The 19756-nt window shown below is 37.6% G+C and overlaps 1 protein-coding gene across 1 annotated transcript in view; it reads right to left on the reverse strand.

The window, feature by feature from the left end:
• wdhd1 (WD repeat and HMG-box DNA binding protein 1) overlaps positions 1–15859 on the reverse strand; it is a 77102-nt gene extending 61243 nt beyond the window's left edge. Inside the window, exons 1-6 of the mRNA XM_028821575.2 lie at positions 15592–15859; positions 14660–14756; positions 12433–12544; positions 4811–4962; positions 3187–3298; positions 1365–1415 (exon numbers count right to left, since the gene is read on the reverse strand). Coding sequence (XP_028677408.2) covers positions 1365–1415; positions 3187–3298; positions 4811–4962; positions 12433–12544; positions 14660–14736 — 504 coding nt within the window. The 5' untranslated portion in view covers positions 14737–14756; positions 15592–15859. The remainder of the gene's footprint in view (positions 1–1364; positions 1416–3186; positions 3299–4810; positions 4963–12432; positions 12545–14659; positions 14757–15591) is intronic.
• Positions 15860–19756: the final 3897 nt, after the last annotated feature.

Raw genomic sequence — 19756 nt, forward strand, 5'->3', positions numbered from 1 at the left:
TGTGAATGTTTGAAAATCCTTACAATACCATTGAAGAATAAGTTACTGTATTCGTAATGGGAAGAAATCTTTCCTAGCATATGTGTGAAATTCACCTTTCTCCAGCACCCACCTGTACTGCTATGCTCATGTTTATAAAGTAATCATAGCTGACATGTACTTCACTGATTCTCTTGATAAATCTAAACACTTCTGTAATGTTGATTCTTAATCTCCATTTGTTTAACATGAAGTTCAGATACTCAGGATTTCCTTGTAGCTCATATCTCTATTGCCCTGATATCAGTGTAGCAGCTTTTCATTGGATTATTATGGGGTCTATCATGCACACATTATCCCAGATATGGCACTATTTCTTGGCAAAATCCTTTGTAACAAACATTCTATTTGCCATCTCAATTACTTCTGTGCTCATCTCTCATATGGTGTACATTCAGGTTTTAGTGCTCTGTTAGGTAATTACAGTGAATTTTACTTCCAATGGGTAAAACAACCTTAATTTATATGATAATTCATTTTCCATGTGGCATTAGTAGTGTTATGTATCCACTACAGTCTCAATTTTGCTCAGGTCCATCCGATTTCAATGATCCTAGGGCCATAGGTAATGGTACCAGAAAAAAACAATTAATTTTCAGAATAGTGAAGCAAACTCATCCACCTGTACATTTCTGATCCACTTATCCATTTTAGAGTTGAAGGAAGCCCATATCTAGGCCAAAAGCACTGGATATGAGGTAGAAAACAACCATGGATGAGACATTAGCCAATCACAAGGTATAATCACACCAGGTCAATTTAAAATTTGTCGATTAAGCTATCAGTGACATTTTAGGGATGGAGAAGGAAAATGGAGAAAATTCTACACAAATATGGAGAGAATGTGCAAACTTGACCAGGATTAAAAGGAAAACGTGTGGGAGGAAAAAATATATATATTTCAGACTTATTTTATAATATAATACAATGTTTGATATACACTAATGCATTATAAAACATATTTCACATTTTAATATTTCACATGAAATATTAATCATTAAAACAAAACTTATTTACAGACTACAGTACTGTTACAACAACCTCAGAATAAGCGAGTGTGTGAAAATGACTGCATAACACTATACAAATTTACTCCCTATCCCCACCAGGATTTACACAGATGTAATTTTCCCATTTCATAAGCAGGTTCATATGCTGTATGTTAGAAATACTAGGAAACCTAATGAAAGCATTCCCATGACAGCTGACAAGGCACATGTTATGAGTCTCCCAAGTTCAAAGTCAAACAATGAAGACCCAAAAGTATTCCAGCAGTCTGTTAATAACTTAAACTTAGAATAGCTTTTCAAATAAATAACACCTACCTGATCAGAAATGTTCCAAACAACCACTGAACCATCACAACTTGAAGATGCCTAAGCATAAATGAAAATATTAAATTCTAAGCATATAAAAAAAATGCTTATATACTTCTGCAGTATCATACTTATCAGCCTCCCTTAAAGGCCTACATCAGGGTATGGGAACAGACACTCTGACAGAAGAACCTTAGATCCTGGAGGAACAATGCAGGTTCCAGAATAAAAGAGTGGACCGACTTTTGGTATTCTTGTAGAGATATTTGTGGGATAATTGGAATGTGTTCATCATGTCTCCATGTGGTTTGAGGATTTGGAAAAAGGGCATATAGTCCATAGTATCTTGTGGAAGGAGCTAAAAAGGGGTATGGGGATCCAGGGTCACTGCTGTGCACCATTGTTCCCTATATTTGTGGGGTAAGAAATATTATTACACAAAGTGTCTATTGGACTTCCATCAAGGGTCCATCAAGTCTCCTTGCCCAATAATGATTTTCACTGACAGGATAAAAAGGTTCACCTGAGAATTGAAAAGTATCCAGTGTGAGGATCGAAGAGTTGCATTTCTGACATGTCCAATTGACATTGTCCTTTTGCCATCATCAGATTGCAATCTGAGGCATTTACATAAATGGCTTAACTCTATGTTAGATGCGAGTGATATGAGCACCGGCACTTCCAAATCTAAGGTTTCATCCTCTCCCAGAAAAGCATGGCCTGTTCTTTTCAGGTGAGAAGTAAGCAGCTAGTCCAAGTAGAAGAGTACATTGGGTTCTTGTTTATATGTGAGAGAGGTGATCATTAGATTAACCACTAATTCAGTGCAGACTGAGGCAGTGGTGCAGACTGAGGCAGGTACAAGATGAACTTTCATACAAATCTGTCAGTTTTTCAATCTGTCCATCTTCAGTCTCCATCCTCACCTATGGTCTTGAGCACTAAATAGTGAGTGAAAGAATGTAATTGAAAACACAAATGGTTAAAATGGGCTATCAGTATAGAGGTGCTCAGTTCACTCTCAGTGATGTTGTGAGGAACTCCACAATATGTGAGGATCTTGGGATAGAACTGCAACTTCTCTGGATCAAGAAAAGCCTGCTGAGGTGGTTTGAACATGTAGCTGGAGTGCCCCATTGACACCCAAAAGAGGTGTACAAGGCATAGTCTACTGGGAGAAAACCCAGGACAGAAAAATAAAGACATATATTATTGGGGAGATTATAACTCTACAGACTAAAACTATGATGAAAAGATTTTAATAATATAACAGAAAACCAGAAATCCCAAATAACTGACTCCACAAAAGGCAATTTTAGAGGCACCAGTTAATCTTTAGAAACCAGAGAACCCAGAATAACACAACACTGAAAGAGTGCAAATGAAAACTTAACAGACAGCAGTTGGGACCTAAATCAAATCTTGACCCCCTAGAGCTATGCTACCACTTTATCAAAGAATAAGAAATTAAAATAAAAATTAAAATGTCCACAAAATGAAAAGGGGGCAACCTCATTGTGCTGGTTTTTTTGGCTGATTCTTAATATTTAATCCCATTTATAAAACTGGTTTCTTACACATCTGTAGGAGAAATTACAATTAAAGAAATTAAATCATGTTAATTCACTGATGCTTGATACCACCTACGCATTTTTTTTACTAGTTTAATATTACAGTAAAACAAGGACTAATGACATGAAAATGATGGGAGTTTTTTTATAAATTAGATGTACATTTACTATGTCAATAAGGAATGTTAAACAGCCACCAAGTGCCAAATAAACCAGCTCATTTTAAAGCCGGAAAGCAACAGGTGTAATTTCATCCTCACCAAATAGACATCTTTTGGGTCAAATGCAATGCTCAGTACAGGAGCGTCATGGCCTCGCAGAGTTTTCTGTTGACTGCTATCTGATACATCAACAATTTTGATCATGAAGTCACTAAAAAGAAAAACAGTAAATTCAGATTTGCTAAATGGGCCATATCTCTTTAACTGCTCATTAAGCAAGCGATTTTAGCTTTTTAGAAAAGGAAAATCAAAAACAGTAAACCCCATCACACAGCTTAAAAGACATTAAACAAATGACAAATCTGACAAGTACCACTCAGATGTATTTAACAATTCTGCCATTCCAATAAGCACCAAAAGCACTGAAATACTGTACAGTGAGCTTTTCATTCACTGAGAACAAGTACTGAAGCAACAAGAAAGAATAATTCACACAATAAGAACAAAAGCTCTAATTTACTGCCTTTGTGTGTATAAATATTATTTGTGTGGAGATACTGTAACATCCCAGGTATCTTTTCCTACTCAGGCATCTGGCCCAAGTGAGTTGAAGCTTCTTCATACAGTCAGTCACACTGAAGAGATATAGAGAAATTAATTGTCATAGGTGTGGGCAGGAAATTTCTATTTAAATTTAAACTTTAAAGCTGAAGTATGTCTAATAATAATAATAATAAATAAATTCATTTGCAAACCATTTTAAGATATGCATTCATGGTGATCACTAAATCTAATGCCTATTACATAAATATCACATAGACAAAAGTAAACTAATTATGAGTTTAAATGCTAGGTGGACAACCATCTGTAAAGAAGTAAATCTTAGATATTAAAAAAAAATAAAATCTTCCTACACTGGAGACCCTAGAATGCTTTAAAAGAATGTCCTGCTTCATACATCATGTATAGTGTCTAGACCTAGAGGCTACAAGCTTCTGCTCTAATCAGTCTATTAATTTTAATTTCTGCGACTAAACAAACTTCACATTTGATCTAACAGATTGTCTCAGATCTCTTGTGACAAAGAAATTAACAGCAGTATGACAGTAAGTTTAATTGTAAATTGAAAAAGATGCTTATTGTTGCACTGGCCTTTAGCTTGCTGGAACCAATTCATTTTTGCCCCTCCAATTCCCTTGCTTGTTTACAATTTAATTCAGCTTTTACCCGAAAGGGAATTAACAAAGAAGTGAAAGGAACAGCTAATTGGCGGTCAATTAACCTGCAAATGTGCTCATTATTAAATGAGTAAATGAATAAAAATAACAACTTACAAAAAATGATTTATTTAGATTTTTCCAGAAAAGTAAAATGTTCACATTTAAATATACAGTATTTGAGTACATATACAGAATATGTGGCAGAGCAGAAAAAGAGAAACAGGAAGTCTCTGAAGCCAAAAAAAAATCCCAAAAAACTACAGGACCAGTACTGGACAACATTTTCCTTGACTGTCCTTTAAGATTTTAGCCCAAATAAACATTCATTATTTAGTATAAAATCTTTTTTTCTTTTCCAGTTAATCTATACTTATCTGAAAGTTGAAACTCTGAATTGTAATGTTCTGGAAACATCTGCAGCATTTTTTTCCACAATCGGCCTGCAACCCTGTTTGTTACTTAGTATCTTTACATACAAAACACACTATCTTTCTTTCTGTTACCTGGAACCTGCAGCCACATGGGTCCCACTGTCGTTGAACACCACGTGATTGGCATTGGTAGTAAATCGGGTTAGAATACCATCTGGAGCTCCTTCAGGAAATGTGTGGACCTGGATTGTGTTGTTAGATGCTGCTGTGACCAGCTTTGAGCCCTAAATGGGTATTAAAAGAAAAATATTTTTCTTTGAATAGATTCACAGATTGCCTTTTGAAAAAAGAAAAAAAAAATCTGCAAAATACAAATTACAATTGCCCTTTGTTTGCATGCAGCAAATTCACAACTAAAAACAATAAACTTCAAATTGAAACAGATACTGTGAATGAGGTTAAAGAAGTTAATAATTACAGAAAGTGCAGTTCTTGGCTTTTTTTTCCATTCTTTTATACTTTAAATGATTCATTGCTAAAATAAACCAAGGAAAAATATGTATTGCTTATAAATCACCATTGTAATCTTATTTTCAGATGTTTTTAAAAGCAAAATGTGCAGTTGACAATATACCAGTTTATTACAGACCATCGTGAGTAAATAAACAAAGTTGCATAAAGTTTTTCTTTTTTTTTTTTATAACTGTGAAGAGAAATGTGAAAAAGAAATAACTCTCAAGTACTTTAGATAGTTCACAAAAATATGTCTTAGATAGTGTTTTCATATGTTCCGAATTAGTGTGTCAATAGAAAAGAACGCATTTTAGAATCCCAAACATTCCTCTTGTAAAAGGTGAGGAAATACAATAAGGTGTATGTGTATGTGTATGTGTATGTGTATGTGTATGTGTATGTGTATGTGTATGTGTATGTGTATGTGTATAGATAGATAGATAGATAGATAGATAGATAGATAGATAGATAGATAGATAGATAGATAGATAGATAGATAGATAGATAGATAGATAAACCATCCAGTTAAAAAAAATGACATCTAGGCTTTATTAAGCCAATATAACAGATAGGTGCTAATGATCAATGACATCATATGTAGGTTGAACCAAACTGATAAAATGAAACAGAAACAGCTGTGTGAAAAGAATAAAATTGGACAAGGGCCTGCCATGCTAAAAAGGTGAGGTCGCAGTAGATGTGGCAGTTTAACTTGCAAATCTTACAACATGACAAAAGTGAGCTTAGCAATAAAACACAAGATGATCATCCTGTATAACCAAGCTCTCTCCCAGGCAGAAATTTAATGGCAAATTTTTCCAAATGTTCTGTCCAAGTTCTTCTGCAAAAGCACAAACAAACGAGCAAGGCTGTTTGGCCATGTAAATTTAGATTAGATAAACTTAATTAATCCCATGGGGAAAATCACATGCACAGAGCAGGAGAAACATAAAAAACAAGGATATGAACTCACAAGACAGATAATATTGCCAATCAATCAATAAGTTAATAAAATAAATAGATACTGTGCAGAAATTTCAAATGGAATTTAAACTGTACATTGGGTGGAAGACCTGAATTGCCAGATAGCAGTGGACAGAAAAGATCCCCAGAGGCACTTCTTAGTATACTTAGTGTAGCAAATGGGAAATACATCAACCTTTCTTCCCTTTGAAATCGGAAGCTATCCAAAACTGCTATCAGCACAGAACTGGCAAAAACCACTGGGAGCCTAGTATATCCATCTATAGTCTGCAGAAGTCTTATCAGAAGTGATCTTCAAGAAAGAGCTGTGACCAAAAAGCCATTTCTCTGAGATAAGAATAAAGCCAAACAAATAACCTACACATGAAAAAAACATGACCTGGGTTGGCAGAAAAATGGCAAAAGGCTCTCTGCAGAGTAAAAATTTGAAATTTTTGTGTATAAAACAAGGCAGTTTGCCCACAAACAGGAAACAGCGAGGTTTAGAGTTGCATTTCTACAAATGAAGTTAATGATTTGCTCAAAATTGATGGCACACTCTATGCTGAGAAGTACAGGCAGATTTGAATCTATCAAACAAAACAATTAGGGAGATGTCTGATTGGTTTCTCCCAACTTCAACGTGCAGCATGACAATGACTCCAAATATACTGCCAAAATCATAAAAAACTAGGAACACAGAATCGACAACAGATGGTATGGCCCCCTCAGAGCCCAGATCTCAACATCTTTTAGTTCGTCTGGGATTAATTACATAGACAAACAAGTAAGACAGCCAAGTTTGTAATGGAACTGTAGCAAGTTCTCCAAGAGGCTTGGAACAATCTACCATGTGAGGACCTTCTGAAACTACATGCAAGTGGATCTAAGAGATGCAGAAGGGTAGTCACACCATATAATAACTTCATTTTTTTTTATTAATTAATACAAAACTATTCATGACATTACTTTATAAATCATTCCTGGTTTACAGTATTTTTTTCACAAGTGCCTAAGATTTGCACACTACTATAAATGTCACTTTTCCACTATAACTTTGAACCAGAAAAAAAAAAAAAAACAGGTTTGGGTTTTATTTCCACTAACTATTTTCCAAAGTTTGACACTGGACCACCAATGAAATTTGTTGGCTTACTTGAGAAGGCCATCAACAAACCTGAGGCATTTCAGGGTCAATCATTTCTGCCTGGGTCATCACACTAGAGACAAGGTAATAAGCACTGTTCTTCTTGGCACCATTTTTGAATTTGGTTGTTTTCAATAGTTTTGTGGAATATGGCTTTACTATTGTGCAGAAAAGCAGACTAACTGCAGAAACATTCGAGTTGCGACACAAAAATAACCGGACTGGGCTTGGGGCTTTCCTGGAAAACTGCCTGGAGGTCAGCTGGACGTGAATCATAGAACTACAGTATATCCCCTCCTACACACCCTCTCAAACTGCCAACCAGCTAGGAATATCTTGTTAATAGCCCAGTCAGTATTTGCACAACAATCGCTACACGAGTTGCCGCAACGTCAGGTGAAAAAAGCGAACAGCGAGTCAAGACAACACTCCCGCGCACAATGCCCTTTCCGTAAAGCAGTTTTTGACTGACAAAAACATTCCTGTCCTCGATCATCCTCCCTATTTGCCCAATTTAGCTCCCTGTGATTTTTACTTGTTCCCGAAAATCAAAATTGACCTGAAGGGAACACATTTTTCTTCAATGGATAAAGTGAAGACAGAAACGGCAAGCCTGTTGAAGAGCCTCAAGCAAGAATACTTCCAGCACTGTTTCAATCAATGGAAGATACGTATGGAGCAGTGTATAGAGATTGGGAGGGGGAGTATATAGAAGGTGACAATGTTTAGAATGCTGCAATTCATCAATAAATATACATATTTTTTTTACCAATCCGGTTATTTTTGTGTCTCACCTCGTATTGCAGCTATGTTGGATGATGGTGTTCAATACTAACTCCTAGTTCTGGTCCTGGGCCTTAGTGCAAAATTTTTTTTTAAATTTTATTGAGCAATTTTCAATACTTAAACAGCATGATTCGATTTAATGTATTTTTATTTAGTTTTCTGTTTTAGTGCACAGGCACAGATTTAATAAATGTAAAATAGGTTTACCCATGTATTTACTGTATCTCTATTACAATTTTAAGACACTGGGGAGACTAACCTTATCTAGGAAGAACTAGCCACAGGGCAGAAGCCAATATAACACATTTAGTGAGTTTACATGCATTTTAATAACCCGCCTATGCACAGAACCCTAGTTTCTAAAATGCCCTGTAACCCCTTATTCTGGTTAGAGAAACTGGGATATTAGTCTCTAAGAAATCAGGCTAGCGCTGTTAGATTTCTCAGCAAGTAATTTGCTTATTTGGTCATGTGAACTCTTATCTGGGTTGCGGTTAAGGATTTCATAGTCTGCATTATTAATTTTATTTTTCTGTTCTTTGTTTCACCTTATGCAATTTCTTGTATTAGGAATTTTTTAGTTTTCTACCCCTTGGGATCAGAGCACAGGGTCAGCCATTGTACAGCACCCCTGAAGCAAGTAATGGGGGTTCGAACCAGCAACCCTCCGGATACCAGCGCAGATCCTTAGCTTCAGATCCACTGCTTTGCCCTAACAAATACCAATTTCCTGAGGCAAATGCTCAGGTGATTGCATTACTCCTTTTCCTGGAAGAAATAATCTGTCTCAATACTGCAGAAACTGCTAAATTTATACTGATCAGCTGAAAGTACAATGCTAAGCTCAGCAGCACAATCTCAAGAACAATAGGGTAATGCATTAAACTGAACGTGCTTTAAGTTGTCCGATTACTTTTTCAAGTAATGAGTAACCCTATACAATACAGGCAGTCCCCGGGTTACATACGAGATAGGGACAGTAGGTTTGAATTTGTATGTAAGTCGGAACAGGTACATTATTTTAATAAATGCTATTTTTGACCGACTGTAACCAAGTGCTCGGCCAATGAATGATGGAGTTTCACCTCTCTCTGACCTTTTTATTATTTCTACTTTATTTTCAATGGTGATGTTTTTTCTCTTCTTTACTGTATCACCAGCACTTGCATCAGATTTGTGTTTCAGAGACATTCTTGAAGGGTGAAGACAAAAGGTTAAGATGAGCTCTTCTGCACAGCACTGTACACATTATCACAGCAGGAAGGCACCAGTCATCAACACATCTGATGTACTGACAAGAGACATCCTCCTGCTATGTGCGTAACAGTACAAGCAGGCTTGCTATTGAGAATGAATGGGGGCGGCGAGGGGAGGTTCATCACCAGCCCACCTCACAGTCACCTCCACTACAGTATGCTGTAAAACGAACACGGTTCAGCCAAAGGCGAGTAGTGAATCGCCCTACCCCAATTCAACAGGCAGCCATCCGAGGCACACTACAATGCTACCCCCGCCGCCCTGTTCAGCCACAACCGGGTCACCACTTGCAGCATTACCAGCCGTGTGTGCTGGGCGGACAGTGAAAAACCCTCCTCCGCTCCATCCAGCCTGCGTCCAGTCAGGAGCAGTAGATGAGGCGTAGTTGGCGGGCAGTGAACCATCGTTCTGCACACGAGCGACAGCTGTGGCCCTGGTGACTATGGACCACGGGTCACCGCTTGCTGCCGGGAGCCGCCTGAGGGACACTACACTGTACGAGCAGTGAAATCCCCCCCCCTCCAGTCACCGCTTGCATCATCCCCAGGCCAAAGATGAGAGAGCGGCAGTTACGGAGGCGCATGCATCGCAGCTGCGTCCTCGTTCGTAAGTCGTAGGTCCGTAACCTCGGGACTACCTGTAATTATTTCATTGACATAAAAACACTCGTGTTATTATTATCCCAAAAGTCCTGAGTGTAAGTAACATACACAGCCAAGCAGAACAGTGTGCTGTGTGCAGCCCAGTAACAGAGTGCTATTAATAAAGTGCCTGAATTAATTTGGCTGTGTTTCTGGTCAGATTCATGAAGGTTCATACAGTCATATGAAAAAGTTTGGGAATCCCTCTTAATTCTTTGGGCTTTTGTTTATCATTGGCCGAGCTTTCAAAGTAGCAACTTCCTTTTAATATATGACATGCCTTATGGAAACAGTAGTATTTCAGCAGTGACATTAAGTTTATTGGATTAACAGAAAATATGCAATATGCATCATAACAAAATTAGACAGGTGCATAAATTTGGGCTCCCCAACAGAGATATTACATCAATACTTAGTTGAGCCTCCTTCTGCAAATATAACAGCCTCTAGCCACCTCCTATAGCCTTTGATGAGTGTCTGGATTCTGGATGGAGGTATTTTTGACAATTCTTTCATACAAAATCTCTCCAGTTCAGTTAAATTTAATGGCTGCCGAGCATGGACAGCCGGCTTCAAATCATCCCATAGATTTTCAATGATATTCAAGTCAGGGGACTGTGATGGCCATTCCAGAACATTGTACTTCTCCCTCTGCGTGAATGCCTTTGTAGATTTTGAACTGTGTTTTGGGTCATTATCTTGTTGGAATATCCAACCCCTGCGTAACTTCAACTTTGTGACTGATGCTTGAACATTATCCTGAAGAATTTGTTGATACTGGGTTAAATTCATCTGACCCTCGACTTTAACAAGGGCCCCAGTCCCTGAACTAGTCACATATCCCCACAGCATGATGGAACCTCCACCAAATTTGACAGTAGGTAGCAGGTGTTTTTCTTGGAATGCGGTGTTCTTCTTCAGCCATGCAAAGCACTTTTTGCTATGACCAAATAACTCAATTTTTGACTCATCAATCCAAAGCACTTTGTTCCAAAATTAATCTGGCTTGTCTAAATGAGCATTTGCATACAACAAGTGACTGTTTGTGGTGCGAGTGCAGAAAGGGCTTCTTTCTCATCACCCTGCCATACAGATGTTCTTTGTGCAAATTGCGCAGAATTGTAGAACGATGTACAGATACACCATCTGCAGCAAGATGTTCTTGCAGGTCTTTGGAGGTGATCTGTGGGTTGTCTGTAACCATTCTCACAATCCTGCGCATATGCCGTTCCTGTATTTTTCTCGGCCTGCCAGACCTGCTGGGTTTAACAGCATCTGTGCCTGTGGCCTTCCATTTCCTGATTACATTCCTTACAGTTGAAACTGACAGTTTAAACCTCTGAGATATCTTTTTGTGGCCTTTCCCTAAAACATGATACTGAACAATCTTTGTTTTCAGATCTTTTGAGAGTTGCTTGGAGGATTCCATGCTGTCACTCTTCAGAGGAGTGTCAAAGGGAAGCACAACTTGCTATTAACCACCTTAAATTGACTTTTGCATGTAAATTGGGGTTTTTAAGAAACTAGGGTCTGTTTTAACCAGGCTACTCACCTTATTACTGCTTTGTACATTCATGTAAATGCACTGAAAAGCACACACACAGGCATAAAAACACACTGGGAAAGGTCGCAAGTTAGCTTAATACAAACCCTTGACCCATGTGTTTAAGATGAAAATTAGAGTAGACAGAATATTGATGCATAGACAATGAGAACAAACAAACACCACAAAAACAATGAATGGATCAAGATTTCAAGCCTGTGTCTGGGAGCATCTACAGTATATACATACAGAAATGAAAAGACCTAAACTTCTACAGCCAAGCTATTGAAAGCTACGTATAGTATCAAAGTAAGTTGAATTACAGGAATTTAAAGAAAGGGGATAGGAAATCAAAAACTCCAGTTCACACACAAAACTAAAAGTCAAGCACTTCATGTAGGACTAAATACCTGAATTTGCATATACAAGTCATCTGTTAGTTTAGGGTTGTGGGGGCCAGAGGGCCTGGGCAGCACTGGGCACCATGCAAGAACCAATCGTGAACTGAACTCAAGCCCACCACAGGAGAAACTCACACAAAGTAATCCAGTTTAGAGTTGCTAGTTTTAACATGTCTTTGGGATGAGGGAGAAATCCTGAATACTAGGAGGACAACCTCCATAAAGTGGGAGAAAATGTAAATGCCACATAGGCAGTGACTAGGATTTGAGAGATTTAGGTCAGCAATGCTAAGCTATGGACCACCTTGCTAGTTAAAATGTGCTTTACAGAGGAATTCATCACTTATCAAAAGATGGGCAGTAATGTTCTTGTTCTTTAATAATAATCTTAAGTATTTAATGACCAGCACTAAACACATAAAAAGATCACAGTTCATGACTTTTTATGCAGGAAAAAAAAAGAGCTAAAGTAAACTTTGAACCAAACCAACATCTTTGCCTACCTTTAATGCTGCAGAATAAGCCTTTTCGCCAACACTGATGGATTTTGGGTCATCATCATCTAGACCCTCCCAGACCCGCACATCCCCATCACTGCCACAAGTAACAATATAGCTGAAAAGGGATACAAATAAAGAAGCATGAATAATAAAAATAAATGTAAAAACTCATTTTCTATTAAAACTAAACAAGGCAAAGACACAACAATGCTGATTTCATAACTAGAGTTGCTCTTGTATTTTTAAAATAAAAAGGAAAGGACATCAGTACATACATACATACATACATATACACACACACATATATACACATATATACATATACACACATATATACATATACATACACATACAGTATATACACACATACACACATATATATATATATATATATATATATATATATACACATACACAGATACAGCGCATCACTTTTTCCACATTTTGTTATTTTACAGCCTTATTCCAAAATGGATTAAATTCATTTTTTTCTCAGAATTCTACACACAACATCCCATAATGACAACGTGAAAAATGTTTACTTGAGATTTTTGCAGATTTATTAAAAATAAAAAAATTGAGAAAGCTCATGTACATAAGTATTCACAGCCTTTGCCATGAAGCTCAAAACTGAGCTCAGGTGCATCCTGTTTCCCTGATCATCCTTGAGATGTTTCTGCAGCTTAATTAGAGTCCACCTGTGGTAAATTCAGTTGATTGGACATGATTTGGAAAGGCACACACCTGTGTATATAAGGTCCCACAGTTGACAGTTCATGTCAGAGCACAAACCAAGCATGAAGTCAAAAGAATTGTCTCGAGGCACAAATCTGGGGAAGGTCTGCTGCTTTGAAGGTCCCAATGAGCACAGTGGCCTCCATCATCCGTAAGTGGAAGAAGTTCGAAACCACCAGGACTTTTCCTAGAGCTGGCCGGCCATCTAAACTGAGCGATCGGGGGAGAAGGGCCTTAGTCAGGGAGGTGACCAAGAACCCGATGGTCACTCTGTCAGAGCTCCAGAGGTCCTCTGTAGAGAGAGGAGAACCTTCCAGAAGGACAACCATCTCTGCAGCAATCCACCAATCAGGCCTGTATGGTAGAGTGGCCAGACGGAAGCCACTCCTTAGCAAAAGGCACATGGCAGCCCACCTGGAGTTTGCCAAAAGGCACCTGAAGGACTCTCAGACCATGAGCAAGAAAATTACAAATCACAACATTAAAAAGGCAATTAAAATTGTTTTCTTTTATATACAAGACTGTAGTACAAAATGTAAGCCACTTTTTTCTTCAAAGGGCAATAAAGCCAAATGGTTGAGGTATCTGTCTGTAAAACAACAGCACGACCCTTAGCCAACCGTGTAAGTATGAGGGGGGAAAAGCATATCGGGCATTTATGATTCATTACTTATTTTAGATCAATGGGTCCTAAATCGCAGTCCTGGAGGGCTGCAGTGACAGCAGGTTTTCCTTCCAATCAGTTTCATAATTAGAAGACAGTCCTTGCTGATAATGAAACTTGTTATGTAACTATTTGGCATGTTAGTGCTTTCATTCATCCCAGAGAAATTTTAATTACACTGTAGAGTTTCCTTCTGTGAACACATTATCCATGTGAACAAAACAAATTTAAATTTAACAGCCCTTCCAATTCCTCTTTCATTGATTTCTAAACATTTTTTAACACTGATACTTCATGGTGCACATGCACAGGTTTAAAAAGAAGCATGTTAGCTGGTGAGCTGTTGGTTTATTGGTTATTTGGCATAATTAACTAACATCTGGTTAAGAAAACAGGCAACAATTAAAACTGAACTGCAGCTGCTAAAAACTACGCAATTAAGGGTTTTGAACTGCAACACACAAGATAACTAAAGTTATGCCCAAAAACAAATTGCTTTAGTAGTAAATAAATGAATTCTAATTAAGAAATTGGTTGAAGTGAAAACCCGCAGCCACCGTTGACCACCAGGACTGTTATATGAGGACCTCTGATCTAAAATACAACTAAAATTTGATTCGATTAATGAAAGTGCTAACAAGGCATAGAGTTAAATATCAAGTTTCATTATCAGCAAGGACTGAGTGCTAATTAGGAAACTGTCCGGAGTTAACCATAGCCCTCCAGAAATATAATTGAGGACCCCTGTTTTATATTAATATATCAAGTAGAAGTGAATAACACAAATATTGTTTAATAAGAATTATACTCTTTAGAATTAATACAACTTACTTTCCTGTGTCATCAAAGCAGATATCAGTGTGTCCCTCTGTGTGTCCAAATCTTATGGGCTTCTTATCAACAGTCATACTTTACCCTGAGCACAAAACTGAAAAAAATTGTAAACATTAAACTAACAATCACAACAGAATGGCATGTTGACAACCATAAAATATGATCTACATATTAATTCATGAAGAGAGTCATTAATTTCATTAGATAGAAACACGAAAATGTATGTAGAGACTCACTTTCATTAAAACTAAAACCCTACACTGTAGTGACATTAGTGATTTGCAGATTCTAATTTCAAAGTAATGAAAAAAGGACAGTCTCAGTTCACTTACTGGAATAATGCGTGAGCAGTTACAATTTTTACAATCAATCTCAACACAAAAAGACGACACACAAGAAAAAGTTTTGCCGCGAGCTAAGAGTTTAAGTTCAAATCAAATTTGCAGAGCAGGCCACTAAACAGCGGAGAGTAGGAGCGCTCAGAAAGAATCATTCACCGAGTCGTACAATATAAGCAATTAAATCGGCAGGTTAAGGCAGTCTTTAGATTTCTGTACTACACTTAATATTAGAAAGAAACTCAACTGTTCTAAAAAGCGAAGTGAAAATCCTTGCCAAAGAAGGCGTTTTATAAAATAAGGTTAGTACATCATCACATCGCTGGAAATGTCATTTGAGTTTACTTTAAAACCGTACATTAGTTTCCATTCCACGATTTGCCTAGGAGCCATAGGACAAATTTACACAAATTCGTGAAAAAATGGCCATTTTCATTTATTCAGTATTCGCCTTATCAGCTATAGTATCAAACAGGATTCATTTTCTTCGCGCACAAAAGCAATCTATTAAATGTCCACTTAACGATACCAGTAAACTACATTTTACGGTTGCTGTTGTTGATGTGTGATTCAGTTTTGCAAACAACTTACCACGTTTAAACTGAAATACACTTTTCTTAAGAATCTCTCGACTCGCGCCCACCACTCATTCACTACAGTAAAGTTCACTTCACGTTTCCCGCCACTGACGTCACTAACACGCGACTCGATCCGCCTACCAACCATAACATTGCGTTGAAAACGTTCAAATTAAAAAAAGTAATGCTGTGCTTGTAGCATTTGGTTTGTAGTGGGAGTACTTATCGGTACATACAATTATTGTGATGTGTGTTTGTATTGTCATCTTGAAACTGTAGCTCTTCCTAGTCTATCATTGCAACTATCCACCAATTGTAATATAGGAGGAGCGTACGTCAAATATTTTATAACTAACCAATCACATGTGAAAGGCGTCGTGAGACCACCAATTATCGTTGAGTGTTACTCGCCAATCACTTTTAGAGACGCAATCGGCTTTAAATCTTAAGTAGTCGTTTTTTTTTCTATTGGGAACAAACGATGCTCCAATACAGATGCTTAAGAAGTGAGCTAAGGCAGCTTTTGGTTAAGTTCTGTATTATGTCGTATTGATTTTTATGAGGTTCAAATCTCATTTTAACAACTTTAGCTAGTCGTGCATATTACCTGAGTTTTTAAACGTGCTCCTTGTTGATTAATGCTTGCTTGGATAATATTAGGATATTAGAAGCCGGGGTGTATAATGAATACCGTGATAAAATGTGCAGTTTTTGAAGAAAGGAATAACAGAGACATCGCCAAATAACAAAAATTAAATACATTACTGAAAAACAGTTGGTATGGTTCCCTGAACTAGAATTATGTGGAGTGGGAAATTGATGGGGGTGGCGCAGTGGGTAGCGCTGCTGCCTCACACTTAGGAGACCTGGGTTCGCTTCCCGGGTCCTCCCTGCGTGGAGTTTGCATGTTCTCCGCGTGTGTGCCTGGGTTTCCTCTGGGTACTCCGATTTCCTCCCACAGTCCAAAGACGTGCAGGTTAGGTGCATTGGCGATTCTAAATTGTCCCTAGTGTGTGGGTGTGTGTGCGCGTTTTGTGGTGGGTTGGCGCCCTGGCAGTGGTTTGTTTCCTGCCTTGCGCCCTGTGTTGACTAGGATTGGCTCCCATGACCCTGTAGTTAGGATGTAGCATGATGGATGGATGGAAATTGATGGGCTGATGGCAATTGTAACTTAACTTAAGTCATACATCCTGCAGAAATCATGTATTGGTATGACAAATGTTATTTTTTTCTTTAATGGTTTAAATCTGAACTTATATTAAATTCACAAAAATTAACTTACCAGTAAGGTTAATTGTAAATCGGTATGAGCAAAAGTGTCCCAAAGGGTGGACAGAAGCTCCATCTAAGGTTAGTTACTACCTTTCACCATTTCCTGCCTATTAAGTCTCCAACCAACACAATCCTGATCTGAAGCAGTTCTAAAAATTGATGGATAGATTAAACAAAAGATGGTAATGGCGAAGTTAAGAAAACACATTGTATATCATTAAATTAAACGTCTTATTAAATATCAATGGATCAGCACCTACATAAATGGAGATGCTTGTAAGGTCTCATGCTCCTTCTCGACCACTCAGGTTTGCTAGTTAATGATGTCTGTTGGTGCTAGCTCTGGTGGCATCAAATGTCAGTCCAGACTCTTTTCATGCATAGCTCTTGGCTTTGTGAAATGAACTGCCCATCTCCATTCAAAATGCTGACTCCCTCAATGTGTTCAAGAAGCGTTTGAAGACTCTCTTGTTTAGTGAACTTCTGCCTGATATTAGCAGGTAGGTTTTGCAACCTAGGAATTGTAACTAGCTTGTTTTTTGTTCTTTTCATCACTTGTGATGATCAATTTTGTAACCTTGTCCTGTAACACTTGTTCCCAAATATTCCCCCAGACTGATGTTTTCTTGATTATGTTAATCTATTTTGTAAGTTGTTTTGGCTAAAAGCAACTGCTAAAAAATAAATGTAAATGTAAAAAATATATTTTATGTATATTAGCATTCTAAAACAAGCAAAACATGTTACAGGGTCATTTTCAATCTGTATGGGTAGGATTGGTCAATAAGAAGTATAATTTGATAAGATGCTGAGTATGAGGCATGAATTTTCTTTTGGTATAATAGAATATCTGCCACTACAGTTGGATGAGCCACTGCAAAGTAAGAAATAAGTGAGTTTATTGAGAGGTGTATTTGAATGTTTTCATTGAACAAAATGTAAATGATTATGATGAAAAAAAATTAGGTTCGGTATGGTGTGTGGCCTGTTGGCTGAAATAGTACTGTCAACCACAAGGATAGTTCAGTTCCCACCTTTGTGTGACCAGACCTGTAGGGCACCTGACACTGAGCCGGATGAATGAGATCATTTGGTAATTCATTGCCTAGTCTTGAGTATTTTCTAATTTTCTTTAAATTATTTATTTTTTCATTGTTTTGTGTAATTAGTAGTTTTGTTTACTTTTTATTTCCTGGTTTTCATTTCTTTTTTGATATTTAATCATTGTCAGATTTCACATTTTTAAATGCACTCTTTCCTTGCTGATTCTATGTACACTGTGTTAATGTAAGTCTTACAGTCAGCAGTTAGTGCAAGTCTGGTATGATTTAAGTGGGTGATACATACTATGAATGAGATGAATGTGTACTGCAACATGATATAAAAGTGAAGGATAATAAAAGCAGAAAAATAATTGAAAGACATGAGATGCCTGAAGTCCTGCACAAGAGACAGAAGTGATATAACAAACTATTAGAAGTGTTTGTTATTTTATGCAACCCACTACTGATGACAAGTCTCTTCAGGGTTGTGTCCTGCCTTGTACTTGGGGCTCACTGAATAGGTTTTGCCCTTCAGAATCCCTACATTTTATAATGAAGGTTGAGAAAATGGATAGATGGCGGGTGATGTACAGGAAAATGGATAGCTTGGCATGGAAAGAATGCTTCCTTTTTCAATTGAAATTTAGATTGACAAATTGTATTTTAATTTTTTCTCCAGCATAAAACCTATCTTAACTAAGCCAGCCTTATAACATTAGATTCTAATTACAATTAGTCCAAATTAGGGGCTAAGTCTAATCTTGGCAGCACTAGGTCCAAGGTGGGAAATGCCCTGAATAGGATGTCAGTTCATCGAAGGACCCACAGAAGTACACACCTATACAACCCCCCCCCCACACACACACACACACACATACACTTGTACTAGTTATAACCAGGAATTAACCTAATCTGCATATCTTTGATAATATGGAAGGAAAACCCATGCAAACTTTGGAGAATGGGCAAACTCCACATAGATAACAATAAAGAGCAGCATTTGAACAAACAATATTTGATTTGTGAAGCTTGGCATAGTAAAATATTTATGAAATAATAATGCCTCAATTAAGCACCTTATTTGCTTTATATCTTGTTACACAGAGTGATACTGAAGGTAGAGATGCATGCATAACTGGACTTGATGCTGATCTTAAATAATGTCCTCAGTAATTGTCTCTTTCTCCTAAATCGTAGCATCACATGGCCTTCCAAGGAAATAACTCTGATAAATGACAGGAAGAACGTGTTTTCAGCTTTATTATGTTAAAATGGTAGCTTGACTCTCCAACCAGCCATCTTTCAGGATGGAAAGCCATCAGTCCCACTCCTTGAAGATACTGGTGGAATCCACTAATTAGATATGAAAGTGTACGACAATTGAAATAAGTTTTTTTGAAAGCTATTCCAAAGAAAGAGAAGGAGAGGATTCTCCTTTTCCCCTTTCTTCGTGGTGGGAAGCTACGGATCAGCAGATACAGATGCCTGAAATTTTACAGAGGGGAGTTGAACGGGAGGGTGGGTGAGTACTCTTCTTCCACCCGGTTGCCTGTGATGGTCTAAAAGCCTGTGCATTAACTCACAATACTGTATGTTATGCCTTTTTGTACTCTTTTTCTTTTTTGTTCTCAGAGCGTCATTACATTAAGCACTTGGCCCATACTGAGCCAGAAGTGAATTGAATTGCTGAATTTGCAATGAAACTCGCAGTGCCTTAGAAACTACACCACACTGTCTGCTTGGTTATGACTTTGTCAGTGTACGACTGGTTCTGATGCTTGTATCTTGAGAGCATACACCATTAATGCATCTTGCCATTCTCCAAGGAGAGTGAGTCATTTTTTTCTGTTACATATTTATTCC

Source organism: Erpetoichthys calabaricus, chromosome 16 (assembly GCF_900747795.2).
Source record: "Erpetoichthys calabaricus chromosome 16, fErpCal1.3, whole genome shotgun sequence".
Classification (NCBI taxonomy): domain Eukaryota; kingdom Metazoa; phylum Chordata; class Cladistia; order Polypteriformes; family Polypteridae; genus Erpetoichthys; species Erpetoichthys calabaricus.